The sequence below is a fragment of the Coregonus clupeaformis genome, chromosome 24 (genome assembly GCF_020615455.1).
Source record: "Coregonus clupeaformis isolate EN_2021a chromosome 24, ASM2061545v1, whole genome shotgun sequence".
NCBI lineage: Eukaryota > Metazoa > Chordata > Actinopteri > Salmoniformes > Salmonidae > Coregonus > Coregonus clupeaformis.
In genome coordinates, this window is record NC_059215.1 from 6713792 (window position 1) to 6732424 (window position 18633).

Consider the following 18633-nt stretch of genomic DNA (forward strand, 5'->3'; position numbering starts at 1 on the left):
TACACGTGGTCTGCGGTTGTGAGGCTGGTTGGACGTACTGCCAAATTCTCTAAAACGACGGAGGTGGCTTATGGTAGAGAAAATAACATTCAATTCTCTGGCAACAGTTCTGGTGGACATTCCTGCAGTCAGCATGCCAATTGAACGCTCCCTCAAAACTTGAGACATCTGTGGCATTGTGTTGTGTTCTGACAAAACGGCACATTTTAGAGTGGCCTTTTATTGTCCCAAGCACAAGGATTCATGTTTTGGAATATTTTTGTGTACAGGCTTCCTTCTTTTCACTGACATTTATAATAATAATTTAGGTTAGTATTGTGGAGGAACCACTATGTTGTTGTTCCATCCTCAGTTTTCTTATCACATCCATTAAACTCTAACTGTTTTAAAGTCAACATTGGCCTTATTTACCAATAGGCGCTCTTCTTTGCGGTTTAATCTGTGTTTGAAATTCACTGCTTGACTGAGGGACCTTACAGATAATTGTATGTGTGGGGTACAGAGGTGGTAGTCATTCAAAAATCATGTTAAACACTATTATTGCACTGAGAGTGAGTCGTTATTACGTGACTTGTTAAGCAAATGTTTACTCCTGAACTTTAGGCTTGCCATAAAGAAAGGGGTTGATTACTTATTACCTCAAGCCATTTCAGCTTTTCATCTGTAATTAATTTGTTTAAAAAATGACAATTCACTTTGACATTATGGGGTGTTGTGTGTAGGCCAGTAACAAAAAAATCTCAATTTAATATATTTTAAATTCAGGCTGTAACACAACAAAATGTGGTGAAAAAATCAAGAGGTGTGAATACTTCTGAAGGTACTGTATTGTATTGTAATGTACTGTATTCGAGTTAGAATGACATTTGTTATTACTGCATAACATATTGTAATTACTCATTGTTACACTGTACTTAAGGTCAGGGTCAGGGTGTAAGTACATTTGAGTCATTTAGCAGAGACATTCATCTGAAGGTAGCTATGTGAGACTAATCACAACCACAGTAAAAAACTTTTCCTCGATTAAATCAGCAAAGTCAGTGCTGGTGAGAAAAGACAAGTATTTGCGGGGCTATTTGAGATACTTTTTAAAGAGCTGTTGTTGGGCCAGAAGAACCAGAACAGGGTCGGTGTTTAACGTTGTAGGGCCAGAAGAACCAGAACGGGGTTGGTGTTTAACGTTGTAGGGCCAGAAGAACCAGAACAGGGTTGGTGTGTAACGTTTGAGCTGAAGGTATAAAAAGAGGCTGCTGGTAACCACCAGGGAAATGGACGTGAGCGTCGACTGGAAGCCAGTGTACAAATTAGCTGGGTGACATTGGAATGAAGTGTAACACTTCATTCCAATACTTGTTCCATACTTACAGGAACCATTGCACCGAATAAGGCACTGTAAAGCAGCCTAGACCCAAACTGCAATCCAGTGTATTGGTGTCTTCATCTGCTGGACCGACAAAAACCTTTGTGTATCTTTGACTTTCTCAGGCACCAGAGGACATTCAGAAGAGAGTATCGAGCAGAACTGACCGTCCTGCAGGGCTTTACCACGTCCATGTGGTTCTGATTAAACCTCACCATCCTGCATTCTCTCTGACCGCAGCCAACTGGGTTCTGACTGCTGTCCACTGTAGAGGTTACGCAGTAAAATGTTCTGATCCGTTCAGTTCACAGCGAATACTGTGTGGTCGTTACGTCGACCTCTCCAGATTATATTTATGATATCCTCCAATCGTATTCAACATCCATACGACTTAGTTCAAGCAAGCAGTTACTCAATAGACGTCTGACAAGTCACATTGGGTCAGGTAAAAAAAAAAGAATCCAAAACAAGTAACATTGGGTGAAGTTGTAGTTTTTATTTCAGCATAACCATGACAATGCAAACCAACCATGAGTTGACAGACAGAGAGCCTGGGAGCATCAGACCTGATGGTGAGGAGATACTATGGTGAGAACCAGAAAGCAACACGGATCCAGGTCATCACAACTACCAGGCTAGAAGAACACAGGAGGTTATATAGCAGTTTATAAGTTTACAACAAGCCATTTTTTTAAAACTAAATTATTACATACAACTTTGGTCCATTGAATGTAAATTCCCTGCATGAGTTTCATTGATAATTAAGGATTTGACCAGCAACAAGCAGAGGTTAGACACCATGCCAGCTCCAGGAGGAATCAAGATGGGGCCGTGCTGGACTAATAACAGTGTTATGGAGAGGTTCATGATGTGATGGAATGATCAAGCAGGTGATGTGGAATGATTAGAACACATGGAATGATCAAGCAGGTGATGTGGAACGATTAGAACACATGGAATGATCAAACAGGTGATGTGGAATGATTAGAACACATGGAATGATCAAACAGGTGATGTGGAATGATTAGAACACATGGAATGTGGTTGGAATGAACAGAATAAAAGCCTAGATGACATTGTAAGCATCTGGAATGAAAAGAGGCAAAATGGGGAAACAAGCTATACATTTAGCTTCATTTGAAACTCAACAAACCGACCGATAGCTCAGCGTCGTCCATATCGCCTGGACGCGCAGAGGACATGACAGGCTCAAACTCAAAAACAAACCTCGCTCTATACTTAGGGTGGTCCCAAATGGCACCCTATATATAGTGTACCACTGGTGACCAGGGCCCATAGAGGACTGCACTATATAGGGAGCCATTTGGAATGTAACCCCACAGTATTGATGCTTCAGCTGGAAACTGACGCTCAATCAACATCAGTTACAAAAAGGGGGATTATAAACCGGGTGGTCGAGCCCTGAACGCTGAAAGCTTTAAGCCCTCTTTCCCTCAGACTGCAGAGAGAGGGATGGAGAAGGTGAAGTTGGTCAATGTGTACAGGCTTCAGAGAGAGGGGGGGAGGAGTCCCAAATGGCACCCTATTCCCTACCTAGTGCACTAGCCCCATAGGGCTCTGGTCAAAAGTAGTGCACTATATAGAAAAATAGGGTGCTATTTGGGACACAGTTGATGAGAGAAGAGACGATTGTCTTAGTTGGCGAAGGTCTGGCGCACGGCGCTGACGATGTGTTTGGCGCTGATGCCGTACAGGTCCAGGAGCTCCTGAGGTTTTCCACTCCGGGGTATGCGGTTCACCGCCAGGCGCGTCACCATGATACCAGGCTCCTCCCCCACCGCAGACAGCACCGCCTCCCCCAGACCACCTGGAGACAGAGACACAGAAGGGTTAGAGGGGGAACCCACCCACGCAGAAGAGTTATTATTATTAACGTAATTGATGAAAAAAAAGTTGTAAAAAGCACACACCCTCTCTGTAGTGGTCCTCTACGGTGATGATTCTCCCTCCGGTGGCGCGGGCGCTCGACACGATGGTGGCGGCATCCAGGGGCTTGATGGTGAACGGGTCAATCACACGGATGTTCACTCCTACACACAACAATGAGCCCAAAGTCTCAATCAAATAGCACATTTTTTATATACATACATACACTACTGTTCAAAAGTTTGGGGTCACTTAGAAATGTCCTTGTTTTCGAAAGAAAAGCACATTTTCTTGTCCATTAAAATATCACATTGATCAGAAACAGTGTAGACATTGTTAATGTTGTAAATGGCTATTGTAGCTGGAAACGGCTGATGTTTAATGGAATATCTACATAGACGTACAGAGGCCCATTATCAGCAACCATCAGTCCTGTGTTCCAATGGCACGTTGTGTTTGCTAATCCAAGTTTATCATTTTAAAAGGCTAATTGATCATTAGAAAACCCTTTTGCAATTATGTTAGCACAGCTGAAAACAGTTTTGCTGATTAAAGAAGCAATAAAACTGGCCTTCTTGAGACTAGTTGAGTATCTGGAGCATCAGCAATTGTGGGTTCGATTACAGGCTCAAAATGGCCAGAAACAAATAACTTTATTCTGAAACTCGTCAGTCTATTCTTGTTATGAGAAATGAAGGCTATTCCATGCGAGAAATTGCCAAGAAACTGAAGATCTCGTACAACGCTGTGTACTACTCCCTTCACAGAACAGCGCAAACTGGCTCTAACCAGAATAGAAAGAGGAGTGGGAGGCCCCGGTGCACAACTGAGCAAGAGGACAAATACATTAGAGTGTCTAGTTTGAGAAACAGACGCCTCACAGGTCCTCAACTGGCAGCGTCATTAAATAGTACCCGCAAAACACCAGTCTCAACGTCAACAGTGAAGAGGAGACTCTGGGATGCTGACCTTCTAGGCAGAGTTGCAAAGAAAAAGCCATATCTCAGACTGGCCAATAAAAAGAAAAGATTAAGATGGGCAGTCTGAGATATTACTTTTTTTCCCTTTGCAATTGCTTGAGAAAACAGAGTTGATGCCCTCTATTAAAAAGAGGAGGATCCCATCAGCTTTCTATAGGCTAGGCCTACTATATTTATTTCCCAACTTTCCTAATATTAAGCTCATTGCTTCTCTTTACAACAGGAGTATAGCCTACCTGGCTGGCATGAAAATTAACCAGGGGAAAAGCTCCTCCATTAACTATTTAAGTAGATTAGATGTCTTTTTTTTCTAAACTAATTTCACACATTATTTAGTAGATGTAAAGTCAACAAATTAAAGAATAGTCTGATGGTGACAATATTAGCCTATCACTTGTGAATGATGCCCCCAGTGTGTGCAGATCATAAAACAAGAAGAAAGATCAAGAGAAACAGATCATGCCCTTTTTCTAATCATAGTCGCCCACCTCATGTAGCCCAGCCCATAGGTCTATATGTTTTAATAAGGTTTGGATCACAACTAAAGACGCCAAATAACTTCTTAAAATGAAGCACTTTAATCCGCTTTACAACCGGTGTAGAGCCTGACTGGGCGCGTGAGGTTCAAGTTTGGGGAAGATAATTTTCACAATTAAAAATGCACCTTTATAATAATGCATTACATGCTAAATCGCATTTGCCTTCCCTTTTGAGAACAGTTTCCCCGGTAACTGACTGCATTTTGGAACATTCGCGCTTCTAGCCTACTGCCGTGTTCGCATTTCTGTGCTTATTAAAATGCAAATCAATTTATAACATTTTTGACATGCGTTTTTTTCTGGATTTTTTTGTTATTCTGTCTCTCACTGTTCAAATAAACCTACCATTAAAATTATAGACTGATCATGTCTTTGTCAGTGGGCAAACGTACAAAATCAGCAGGGGATCAAATACTTTCCCCCCCCCCCCTCACTGTAGATTACATGGACCGGGGGGACAGGATCATAGATCAGCCTTTTAGATCATAATAATAATAATAATAATAATAATAATAATAATATGAGATCATAGATTACGATCAATAATTCATAGATTACGCTGGTCCATAATCAAGATCATAGATTACATGGACCAGCGAGACCGGATCATAGATTAGCACTCCTACCCTGAGACACTGACAGGAAGCCCAATTACTGTCAAAAGACCAAATAGGGACAAAAATAGGAATTGGACTGCCTGTGTAAACGTAGCCTCTCTAATGTGCCCTGGACACGGTCTAGTGGTGTAATTCCCTGCCAGGCCACCGGGGGGAGCTCTTACCCTCGCTGGCCAGTTGGTCAGCAGCAGTCAGGGCTTCATGCAGTGTCACTCCAGCTCCGATCACAGTCACCTTGTCGCTGTCGGACTGACGGACCACCTTGGCCACGCCCACCTCAAACTTCTCCTCGGGGTCGTAGATCACCTTCAGTTCTGGTCTGGTGATTCGGATGAAACAGATTCCCTGAAATATTCAGACACAGAGACGCGGACACAGAGACACCAGGCTTAGTTCATATGTATATTGCTCATAGATTTGTATCGTGGTGCCTTTTCTACAATGTGTACTGTATGTTTAGGCTATAATGAAAGTTTGAATGTATGCGTGTGTATTTTTGTACCTGATATTTAAAATGAGCTGCACCAAGTCATATTCCTAACAACTTCAGTTAGTACGGCAACAAACTATTGTAGCGAAAAGAATCCCAACACCTCGTGACCTCGTCAAGGGGTTTGAATCTGTTGGTGTAATGGCTAAGGTGTTGGGTTGACAGTCGTTGGAGTCCAGGCCGGGGCCGGGGCCGGGGCAGGGCCGGTGTGTGGTTCTTACCTTGGTGTTAGCAGCCAACTCCACAGACCTCTCAGCAGACACACCATCGCTGGGGTAGAACACAGTGCATGTTGGGATAGCGCGGAACATAGCGATGTCCTCCAATGCCATCTGGGAGGGGCCATCCTCACCTGGAGACAGGAAGTACAGTGTGATTGGTCGAGGGAAGGGGACAGGTGAGATTTGAGACGCACCGATCAACAGACGGAGACAACTCGCTTAGAGACACACAGTACTGACCGATGGAGACGCCGCAGTGAGACCCAGCCAAGTTAATGTTGGACTCGGAGACAGCAGCCATTCTGATGTGGTCGTAGGCCCTAGACAGGAAGGCAGAGAAGGTGCTGGCGAACGCCACGGTACGGTCTCTCGTGGCACAGCCGATCGCCACGCTCACCTATAAAACAACAACAATATTAATACACCCACCTTCGCCATGGCTACATGGAACTATATCCCACATCAGGTAACTGATGCAAGCAGCAGAATCAGATTTCAAAACCAGGTAAAAATACAGCTTATGCTGGACACCCATGCATACCCCACAAGACATGCCACCAGTGGTCTCTTCACAGTCCCCAAGTCCAGAACAGACTATGGGAGGCGCACAGTACTACATAGAGCCATGACTACATGGATCTCTATTCCACATCAGGTAACTGATGCAAGCAGTAAAATCAGATTTTAAAAAACAGGTAAAAATACTCCTTATGGAACAGAGGGGACTGGGAAGAGACACACACAGACACACAGACACACGGACACACGGACGCACGGACACACGGATGATATGTAAATAAGTTGTGTTTTTATTTTTAATACATTTGCAAAAATGTCTAAAAATCTGTTTTTCGCTTTGTCATTATGGGGTATTGTGTATAGATTGAGGGGAGAAAATTATTTAATCCAGTTTAGAATTAGGATGTAACGTAACAAAATGTGGTAAAGGGGGAAGGGGTCTGAATACGTTCCAAATGAACTGTACAAATACAAAACGTATGTAAACTCCAGTAGCTAGTTGCTATTGAACCATAGGTATAATTATTTGGTATTAATTTCTACTGGGGGCACTAGGGCTGTTTGTGAAGGCATTAAACCTCCAAAGTATGGTCCTACTCCTACAGAGAGAAACCAGAGATGGGATAAAGATTTAAGATGAAAATGATATCCTCTGTAGTTTACATACACCTTAGATTTACATGAGTCCTCTGTAGCTCAGCTGGTAGAGCACGGCGCTTGTAACGCCAGGGTCGTGGGTTCGATCCCCGGGACCACCCATACACAAAAAAAAAAATGTATGCACACATGACTGTAAGTCGCTTTGGATAAAAGCGTCTGCTAAATGGCATATTATTATACACGAGTGCGTCCCAAATAGCACCCTATTCCCTTTATAGTGCACTACCTTTTTGACCAGAGCCATTTGGGTCCTGGATAGAGTGCTATTGTTCGCTGGGTCCTGGATAGAGTGCTATTGTTCGTTGGGTCCTGGATAGAGTGCTATTGTTCGTTGGGTCCTGGATAGAGTGCTATTGTTCGTTGGGTCCTGGATAGAGTGCTATTGTTCGCTGGGTCCTGGATAGAGTGCTATTGTTCGCTGGGTCCTGGATAGAGTGCTATTGCCATTTGGGTCCTGGATAGAGTGCTATTGTTCGCTGGGTCCTGGATAGAGTGCTATTGTTCGTTGGGTCCTGGATAGAGTGCTATTGTTCGCTGGGTCCTGGATAGAGTGCTATTGTTCGTTGGGTCCTGGATAGAGTGCTATTGTTCGCTGGGTCCTGGATAGAGTGCTATTGTTCGCTGGGTCCTGGATAGAGTGCTATTGTTCGTTGGGTCCTGGATAGAGTGCTATTGTTCGTTGGGTCCTGGATAGAGTGCTATTGCCATTTGGGTCCTGGATAGAGTGCTATTGTTCGTTGGGTCCTGGATAGAGTGCTATTGCCATTTGGGTCCTGGATAGAGTGCTATTGTTCGTTGGGTCCTGGATAGAGTGCTATTGTTCGTTGGGTCCTGGATAGAGTGCTATTGTTCGTTGGGTCCTGGATAGAGTGCTATTGTTCGCTGGGTCCTGGATAGAGTGCTATTGTTCGTTGGGTCCTGGATAGAGTGCTATTGTTCGCTGGGTCCTGGATAGAGTGCTATTGTTCGTTGGGTCCTGGATAGAGTGCTATTGTTCGTTGGGTCCTGGATAGAGTGCTATTGTTCGCTGGGTCCTGGATAGAGTGCTATTGTTCGCTGGGTCCTGGATAGAGTGCTATTGTTCGTTGGGTCCTGGATAGAGTGCTATTGCCATTTGGGTCCTGGATAGAGTGCTATTGTTCGTTGGGTCCTGGATAGAGTGCCATTGTTCGTTGGGTCCTGGATAGAGTGCTATTGTTCGTTGGGTCCTGGATAGAGTGCTATTGCCATTTGGGTCCTGGATAGAGTGCTATTGTTCGCTGGGTCCTGGATAGAGTGCTATTGTTCGTTGGGTCCTGGATAGAGTGCTATTGCCATTTGGGTCCTGGATAGAGTGCTATTGTTCGTTGGGTCCTGGATAGAGTGCCATTGTTCGTTGGGTCCTGGATAGAGTGCTATTGTTCGTTGGGTCCTGGATAGAGTGCTATTGCCATTTGGGTCCTGGATAGAGTGCTATTGCCATTTGGGTCCTGGATAGAGTGCTATTGTTCGTTGGGTCCTGGATAGAGTGCTATTGTTCGCTACTCCTCAAACATTCTGACAGCTGGACCAATGCCATCTGTGGCCTTGAGGCCTAATCAGGACACGTGGATACTTTTGCTGGAGTATTGCTTGATCTCCTATATATTGTCGTACAACCAACCCTGTATACTACATGAATGAACTAGACACTACAGCCAACCCTGTATCCTACATTGAATGAACTAGATAGACACTACACAGTGGAAGATCATGATTTGAGGTCAGGAGTGACATCAGGAAATGTATCCTTGCTTCTGGCAGCGTAGGGGCGTGTCAGTCAGTTACAGAGTGGTAGAGATTAGGGTGAGGTCTAGGAGCGAACTCAGATTAACCTGAACCAACACAGCCCTGACCAGAACAGGAGTTAGGATTACACAGCCAGTCCCATCATAGAACAGAACAGGAGTCAGGACTAGGGTGCGGCCAAACAGCTACATGTTGAGAATGGACACCAACCATGCATTTTGGTCCTTGGTCCGTTCGCTTGTCCTCTAATTGGCTAAAATTTGTCGGCCCGTCAAAAGTTCAACTCATCTGAACCGTGAAAGTGGATGGACATTTTCTGGAAAAAAGGGGACACATCTACGCTGTCCGTCAACGTACGACTCCCGTTGAGAAAGCACGGATAAAAATCAACGTGGCGGTTCGGCCGCGCTGTTAATCTTCCAGCTGGTTAATGGAGGCTGATTTAAAACTGGTTACAGCCATGACCTGTGACCTCATGACCTGTGACCTCATGACCTGTGACCTTTTGATTACAACACTACAGTTAGTAGGTTTACTGGCGCCTCGGTCTCCTAACACTATGGGGCCTCCTAACACTATGGGGCCTCCTAACACTATGGGGCCTCCTAACACTATGGGGCCTCCTAACACTATGGGGCCTCCTAACACTATGGGGCCTCCTAACACTATGGGGCCTCCTAACACTATGGGGCCTCCTAACACTATGGGGGCCTCCTAACACTATGGGGGCCTCCCTAACACTATGGGGCCTCCTAACACTATGGGGCCTCCTAACACTATGGGGCCTTTACCAGAGACCTAATCTGGTCTCAGTCTCCTAACACTATGGGGCCTCCTAACACTATGGGGCCTCCTAACACTATGGGGCCTCCTAACACTATGGGGCCTTTACCAGAGACTAAAGGGTAGCCCTAATCTGGTATCAGTCTCCTAACACTATGGGGCCTCCTAACACTATGGGGCCTCCTAACACTATGGGGCCTCCTAACACTATGGGGCCTCCTAACACTATGGGGCCTCCTAACACTATGGGGCCTCCTAACACTATGGGGCCTTTACCAGAGACCTAATCTGGTCTCAGTCTCCTAACACTATGGGGCCTCCTAACACTATGGGGCCTCCTAACACTATGGGGCCTCCTAACACTATGGGGCCTTTACCAGAGACTAAAGGGTAGCCCTAATCTGGTATCAGTCTCCTAACACTATGGGGCCTCCTAACACTATGGGGCCTCCTAACACTATGGGGCCTCCCTAACACTATGGGGCCTCCCTAACACTATGGGGCCTCCTAACACTATGGGGCCTCCTAACACTATGGGGCCTCCTAACACTATGGGGCCTCCTAACACTATGGGGCCTCCTAACACTATGGGGCCTTTACCAGAGACCTAATCTGGTCTCAGTCTCCTAACACTATGGGGCCTCCTAACACTATGGGGCCTCCTAACACTATGGGGCCTCCTAACACTATGGGGCCTTTACCAGAGACTAAAGGGTAGCCCTAATCTGGTATCAGTCTCCTAACACTATGGGGCCTCCTAACACTATGGGGCCTCCTAACACTATGGGGCCTCCTAACACTATGGGGCCTCCTAACACTATGGGGCCTCCTAACACTATGGGGCCTCCTAACACTATGGGGCCTCCTAACACTATGGGGCCTCCCTAACACTATGGGGCCTCCTAACACTATGGGGCCTCCCTAACACTATGGGGCCTTTACCAGAGACCTAATCTGGTCTCAGTCTCCCTAACACTATGGGGCCTTTACCAGAGACCTAATCTGGTCTCAGTCTCCCTAACACTATGGGGCCTTTACCAGAGACCTAATCTGGTCTCAGTCTCCTAACACTATGGGGCCTTTACCAGAGACCTAATCTGGTCTCAGTCTCCTAACACTATGGGGCCTTTACCAGAGACCTAATCTGGTCTCAGTCTCCTAACACTATGGGGCCTTTACCAGAGACCTAATCTGGTCTCAGTCTCCCTAACACTATGGGGCCTTTACCAGAGACCTAATCTGGTCTCAGTCTCCTAACACTATGGGGCCTTTACCAGAGACCTAATCTGGTCTCAGTCTCCTAACACTATGGGGCCTTTACCAGAGACCTAATCTGGTCTCAGTCTCCTAACACTATGGGGCCTTTACCAGAGACCTAATCTGGTCTCAGTCTCCTAACACTATGGGGCCTTTACCAGAGACCTAATCTGGTCTCAGTCTCCTAACACTATGGGGCCTTTCCAGAGACCTAATCTGGTCTCAGTCTCCTAACACTATGGGGCCTTTACCAGAGACCTAATCTGGTCTCAGTCTCCTAACACTATGGGGCCTTTACCAGAGACCTAATCTGGTCTCAGTCTCCTAACACTATGGGGCCTTTACCAGAGACCTAATCTGGTCTCAGTCTCCTAACACTATGGGGCCTTTACCAGAGACCTAATCTGGTCTCAGTCTCCTAACACTATGGGGCCTTTACCAGAGACCTAATCTGGTCTCAGTCTCCTAATACTATGGGGCCTTTACCAGAGACTAAAGGGTAGCCCTAATCTGGTATCAGTCTCCCCTAACACTATGGGGCCTCCCTAACACTATGGGGCCTCCCTAACACTATGGGGCCTCCTAACACTATGGGGCCTCCTAACACTATGGGGCCTCCCTAACACTATGGGGCCTTTACCAGAGACCTAATCTGGTCTCAGTCTCCTAACACTATGGGGCCTTTACCAGAGACCTAATCTGGTCTCAGTCTCCCTAACACTATGGGGCCTTTACCAGAGACCTAATCTGGTCTCAGTCTCCTAACACTATGGGGCCTTTACCAGAGACCTAATCTGGTCTCAGTCTCCTAACACTATGGGGCCTTTACCAGAGACCTAATCTGGTCTCAGTCTCCTAACACTATGGGGCCTTTACCAGAGACCTAATCTGGTCTCAGTCTCCTAACACTATGGGGCCTTTACCAGAGACCTAATCTGGTCTCAGTCTCCTAACACTATGGGGCCTTTTACCAGAGACCTAATCTGGTCTCAGTCTCCCTAACACTATGGGGCCTTTACCAGAGACCTAATCTGGTCTCAGTCTCCTAACACTATGGGGCCTTTACCAGAGACCTAATCTGGTCTCAGTCTCCCTAACACTATGGGGCCTTTACCAGAGACCTAATCTGGTCTCAGTCTCCTAACACTATGGGGCCTTTACCAGAGACCTAATCTGGTCTCAGTCTCCTAACACTATGGGGCCTTTACCAGAGACCTAATCTGGTCTCAGTCTCCTAACACTATGGGGCCTTTACCAGAGACCTAATCTGGTCTCAGTCTCCTAACACTATGGGGCCTTTACCAGAGACCTAATCTGGTCTCAGTCTCCTAATACTATGGGGCCTTTACCAGAGACTAAAGGGTAGCCCTAATCTGGTATCAGTCTCCTAACACTATGGGGCCTCCTAACACTATGGGGCCTCCTAACACTATGGGGCCTCCTAACACTATGGGGCCTCCTAACACTATGGGGCCTCCTAACACTATGGGGCCTTTACCAGAGACCTAATCTGGTCTCAGTCTCCTAACACTATGGGGCCTTTACCAGAGACCTAATCTGGTCTCAGTCTCCTAACACTATGGGGCCTTTACCAGAGACCTAATCTGGTCTCAGTCTCCTAACACTATGGGGCCTTTACCAGAGACCTAATCTGGTCTCAGTCTCCTAACACTATGGGGCCTTTACCAGAGACCTAATCTGGTCTCAGTCTCCCTAACACTATGGGGCCTTTACCAGAGACCTAATCTGGTCTCAGTCTCCTAACACTATGGGGCCTTTACCAGAGACCTAATCTGGTCTCAGTCTCCTAACACTATGGGGCCTTTACCAGAGACCTAATCTGGTCTCAGTCTCCTAACACTATGGGGCCTTTACCAGAGACCTAATCTGGTCTCAGTCTCCTAACACTATGGGGCCTTTACCAGAGACCTAATCTGGTCTCAGTCTCCCTAACACTATGGGGCCTTTACCAGAGACCTAATCTGGTCTCAGTCTCCTAACACTATGGGGCCTTTACCAGAGACCTAATCTGGTCTCAGTCTCCCTAACACTATGGGGCCTTTACCAGAGACTAAAGGGTAGCCCTAATCTGGTCTCAGTCTCCTAACACTATGGGGCCTTTACCAGAGACCTAATCTGGTCTCAGTCTCCTAACACTATGGGGCCTTTACCAGAGACCTAATCTGGTCTCAGTCTCCTAACACTATGGGGCCTTTACCAGAGACTAAAGGGTAGCCCTAATCTGGTCTCAGTCTCCTAACACTATGGGGCCTTTACCAGAGACTAAAGGGTAGACCTAATCTGGTATCAGTCTCCTAACACTATGGGGCCTTTACCAGAGACCTAATCTGGTCTCAGTCTCCTAACACTATGGGGCCTTTACCAGAGACCTAATCTGGTCTCAGTCTCCTAACACTATGGGGCCTTTACCAGAGACCTAATCTGGTCTCAGTCTCCTAATACTATGGGGCCTTTACCAGAGACTAAAGGGTAGCCCTAATCTGGTATCAGTCTCCTAACACTATGGGGCCTCCTAACACTATGGGGCCTCCTAACACTATGGGGCCTCCTAACACTATGGGGCCTCCTAACACTATGGGGCCTTTACCAGAGACCTAATCTGGTCTCAGTCTCCTAACACTATGGGGCCTTTACCAGAGACCTAATCTGGTCTCAGTCTCCTAACACTATGGGGCCTTTACCAGAGACCTAATCTGGTCTCAGTCTCCTAACACTATGGGGCCTTTACCAGAGACCTAATCTGGTCTCCTAACACTATGGGGCCTTTACCAGAGACCTAATCTGGTCTCAGTCTCCTAACACTATGGGGCCTTTACCAGAGACCTAATCTGGTCTCAGTCTCCTAACACTATGGGGCCTTTACCAGAGACTAAAGGGTAGCCTAATCTGGTCTCAGTCTCCTAACACTATGGGGCCTTTACCAGAGACCTAATCTGGTCTCAGTCTCCTAACACTATGGGGCCTTTACCAGAGACCTAATCTGGTCTCAGTCTCCTAACACTATGGGGCCTTTACCAGAGACTAAAGGGTAGCCCTAATCTGGTCTCAGTCTCCTAACACTATGGGGCCTTTACCAGAGACTAAAGGGTAGACCTAATCTGGTATCAGTCTCCTAACACTATGGGGCCTTTACCAGAGACCTAATCTGGTCTCAGTCTCCTAACACTATGGGGCCTTTACCAGAGACCTAATCTGGTCTCAGTCTCCTAACACTATGGGGCCTTTACCAGAGACCTAATCTGGTCTCAGTCTCCTAATACTATGGGGCCTTTACCAGAGACTAAAGGGTAGCCCTAATCTGGTATCAGTCTCCTAACACTATGGGGCCTCCTAACACTATGGGGCCTCCTAACACTATGGGGCCTCCTAACACTATGGGGCCTCCTAACACTATGGGGCCTTTACCAGAGACCTAATCTGGTCTCAGTCTCCCTAACACTATGGGGCCTTTACCAGAGACCTAATCTGGTCTCAGTCTCCCTAACACTATGGGGCCTTTTACCAGAGACCTAATCTGGTCTCAGTCTCCTAACACTATGGGGCCTTTACCAGAGACCTAATCTGGTCTCCCTAACACTATGGGGCCTTTACCAGAGACCTAATCTGGTCTCAGTCTCCTAACACTATGGGGCCTTTACCAGAGACCTAATCTGGTCTCAGTCTCCTAACACTATGGGGCCTTTACCAGAGACCTAATCTGGTCTCAGTCTCCTAACACTATGGGGCCTTTACCAGAGACCTAATCTGGTCTCAGTCTCCCCTAACACTATGGGGCCTTTTACCAGAGACCTAATCTGGTCTCAGTCTCCTAACACTATGGGGCCTTTACCAGAGACCTAATCTGGTCTCAGTCTCCCTAATACTATGGGGCCTTTACCAGAGACTAAAGGGTAGCCCTAATCTGGTATCAGTCTCCTAACACTATGGGGCCTCCTAACACTATGGGGCCTCCTAACACTATGGGGCCTCCTAACACTATGGGGCCTCCTAACACTATGGGGCCTCCTAACACTATGGGGCCTCCTAACACTATGGGGCCTCCTAACACTATGGGGCCTTTACCAGAGACCTAATCTGGTCTCAGTCTCCTAACACTATGGGGCCTTTACCAGAGACCTAATCTGGTCTCAGTCTCCTAACACTATGGGGCCTTTACCAGAGACCTAATCTGGTCTCAGTCTCCTAACACTATGGGGCCTTTACCAGAGACCTAATCTGGTCTCAGTCTCCTAACACTATGGGGCCTTTACCAGAGACCTAATCTGGTCTCAGTCTCCTAACACTATGGGGCCTTTACCAGAGACTAAAGGGTAGACCTAATCTGGTATCAGTCTCTTCAGCCAACATGCCACTCTCCATGTCATTGCCAAAGAGTCTGGGTTTTCGGCAAATCTCAAATCTCAATATGCGCTGTATTTAGGGCGGGGTTGCTCATTGGTTGTTGGAAATAATATATTCCATGACCTCAAATGTAATTAGAATTATTACAAAGTCAAAGATTTTGCTGTTAGCCAGGCAAGTTCTTGTATTTTTAGGTTTAAATTCAAAGCAAAGCGGTTTTGAGGTTGAAATTGCAGTATGTATTTAGTTTGACAATTTAGAAGTGAGCGAGCAACTTTTGACAGACTGGTTTCGTCTGGACAAACAAAAAACGGTTGCTTAGCAACTAGATACCAACGTGTTGTGTGGAGAGAGAAAAAAAATGACAGTTACAATATTTGGATAATCGTTGTGATTGGAGGGGATATCAAATCAGGATCAATGTTCTTCCTCCTCCTCCTCCCCAGTCTCACCATGTTCTTCCTCCTCCTCCTCCCCAGTCTCACCATGTTCTTCCTCCCTCCTCCTCCCCAGTCTCACCATGTTCTTCCTCCTCCCCAGTCTCACCATGTTCTTCCTCCTCCCCAGTCTCACCATGTTCTTCCTCCCTCCTCCTCCCCAGTCTCACCATGTTCTTCCTCCCTCCCCAGTCTCACCATGTTCTTCCTCCCTCCTCTTCCCCAGTCTCACCATGTTCTTCCTCCCTCCTCCTCCCCAGTCTCACCATGTTCTTCCTCCTCCCCCCTCCCCAGTCTCACCATGTTCTTCCTCCTCCTCCTCCCCAGTCTCACCATGTTCTTCCTCCCTCCTCCTCCCCAGTCTCACCATGTTCTTCCTCCCTCCTCCTCCCCAGTCTCACCATGTTCTTCCTCCCTCCTCCTCCCCAGTCTCACCATGTTCTTCCTCCCTCCTCTTCCCCCAGTCTCACCATGTTCTTCCTCCCTCCTCCTCCCCAGTCTCACCATGTTCTTCCTCCTCCCCCCTCCCCAGTCTCACCATGTTCTTCCTCCTCCTCCTCCCCAGTCTCACCATGTTCTTCCTCCCTCCTCCTCCCCAGTCTCACCATGTTCTTCCTCCCTCCTCCTCCCCAGTCTCACCATGTTCTTCCTCCCTCCTCCTCCCCAGTCTCACCATGTTCTTCCTCCCTCCCCAGTCTCACCATGTTCTTCCTCCCTCCTCCTCCCCAGTCTCACCATGTTCTTCCTCCCTCCTCCTCCCCCAGTCTCACCATGTTCTTCCTCCCTCCTCCTTCCCCAGTCTCACCATGTTCTTTCTCCTCCCCAGTCTCACCATGTTCTTCCTCCCTCCTCCTCCCCAGTCTCACCATGTTCTTCCTCCCTCCTCCTCCCCAGTCTCACCATGTTCTTCCTCCCTCCTCCTCCCCAGTCTCACCATGTTCTTCCTCCCTCCTCCTCCCCAGTCTCACCATGTTCTTCCTCCCTCCTCCTCCCCAGTCTCACCATGTTCTTCCTCCTCCCCAGTCTCACCATGTTCTTCCTCCCTCCTCCTCCCCAGTCTCACCATGTTCTTCCTCCCTCCTCTTCCCCAGTCTCACCATGTTCTTCCTCCCTCCTCCTCCCCAGTCTCACCATGTTCTTCCTCCCTCCTCCTCCCCAGTCTCACCATGTTCTTCCTCCCTCCCCAGTCTCACCATGTTCTTCCTCCCTCCTCCTCCCCAGTCTCACCATGTTCTTCCTCCCTCCCCAGTCTCACCATGTTCTTCCTCCCTCCTCTTCCCCAGTCTCACCATGTTCTTCCTCCCTCCTCCTCCCCAGTCTCACCATGTTCTTCCTCCCTCCTCCTCCCCAGTCTCACCATGTTCTTCCTCCCTCCCCAGTCTCACCATGTTCTTCCTCCCTCCTCCTCCCCAGTCTCACCATGTTCTTCCTCCCTCCTCCTCCCCAGTCTCACCCATGTTCTTCCTCCTCCCCAGTCTCACCATGTTCTTCCTCCCTCCTCCTCCCCAGTCTCACCATGTTCTTCCTCCCTCCTCTTCCCCAGTCTCACCATGTTCTTCCTCCCTCCTCCTCCCCAGTCTCACCATGTTCTTCCTCCTCCCCAGTCTCACCATGTTCTTCCCCCTCCTCCTCCCCAGTCTCACCATGTTCTTCCTCCCTCCTCCTCCCCAGTCTCACCATGTTCTTCCTCCCTCCTCCTCCCCAGTCTCACCATGTTCTTCCTCCCTCCTCCTCCCCAGTCTCACCATGTTCTTCCTCCCTCCTCCTCCCCAGTCTCACCATGTTCTTCCTCCCTCCTCCTCCCCAGTCTCACCATGTTCTTCCTCCCTCCCCAGTCTCACCATGTTCTTCCTCCCTCCCCAGTCTCACCATGTTCTTCCTCCCTCCTCCTCCCCAGTCTCACCATGTTCTTCCTCCCTCCCCAGTCTCACCATGTTCTTCCTCCCTCCCCAGTCTCACCATGTTCTTCCTCCCTCCTCCTCCCCAGTCTCACCATGTTCTTCCTCCCTCCCCAGTCTCACCATGTTCTTCCTCCCCCCCCAGTCTCACCATGTTCTTCCTCCCACTCCTCCCCAGTCTCACCATGTTCTTCCTCCCTCCTCTTCCCCAGTCTCACCATGTTCTTCCTCCCTCCTCTTCCCCAGTCTCACCATGTTCTTCCTCCCTCCCCAGTCTCACCATGTTCTTCCTCCCTCCCCTCCCCAGTCTCACCATGTTCTTCCTCCTCCCCCTCCCCAGTCTCACCATGTTCTTCCTCCTCCCCAGTCTCACCATGTTCTTCCTCCCTCCCCAGTCTCACCATGTTCTTCCTCCCTCCTCCTCCCCAGTCTCACCATGTTCTTCCTCCCTCCTCTTCCCCAGTCTCACCATGTTCTTCCTCCCTCCTCCTCCCCAGTCTCACCATGTTCTTCCTCCCCCCCCCAGTCTCACCATGTTCTTCCTCCCTCCTCCTCCCCAGTCTCACCATGTTCTTCCTCCCTCCTCTTCCCCAGTCTCACCATGTTCTTCCTCCTCCTCCTCCCCAGTCTCACCATGTTCTTCCTCCCTCCTCTTCCCCAGTCTCACCATGTTCTTCCTCCCTCCTCCTCCCCAGTCTCACCATGTTCTTCCTCCTCCCCCAGTCTCACCATGTTCTTCCTCCTCCCCAGTCTCACCATGTTCTTCCTCCCTCCCCCAGTCTCACCATGTTCTTCCTCCCTCCTCCTCCCCAGTCTCACCATGTTCTTCCTCCCTCTTCCTCCCCAGTCTCACCAT

At 48.1% G+C, this 18633-nt stretch overlaps 1 protein-coding gene across 1 annotated transcript in view; it reads right to left on the reverse strand.

The window, feature by feature from the left end:
* Positions 1–1836: 1836 nt before the first annotated feature.
* The window catches only part of LOC121530827 (transketolase-like), a 37829-nt gene continuing 21032 nt past the window's right edge, over positions 1837–18633 (reverse strand). The window contains exons 9-13 of the mRNA XM_045207009.1: positions 6335–6491; positions 6095–6225; positions 5548–5728; positions 3292–3411; positions 1837–3188 (exon numbers count right to left, since the gene is read on the reverse strand). Coding sequence (XP_045062944.1) covers positions 3016–3188; positions 3292–3411; positions 5548–5728; positions 6095–6225; positions 6335–6491 — 762 coding nt within the window. The 3' untranslated portion in view covers positions 1837–3015. The remainder of the gene's footprint in view (positions 3189–3291; positions 3412–5547; positions 5729–6094; positions 6226–6334; positions 6492–18633) is intronic.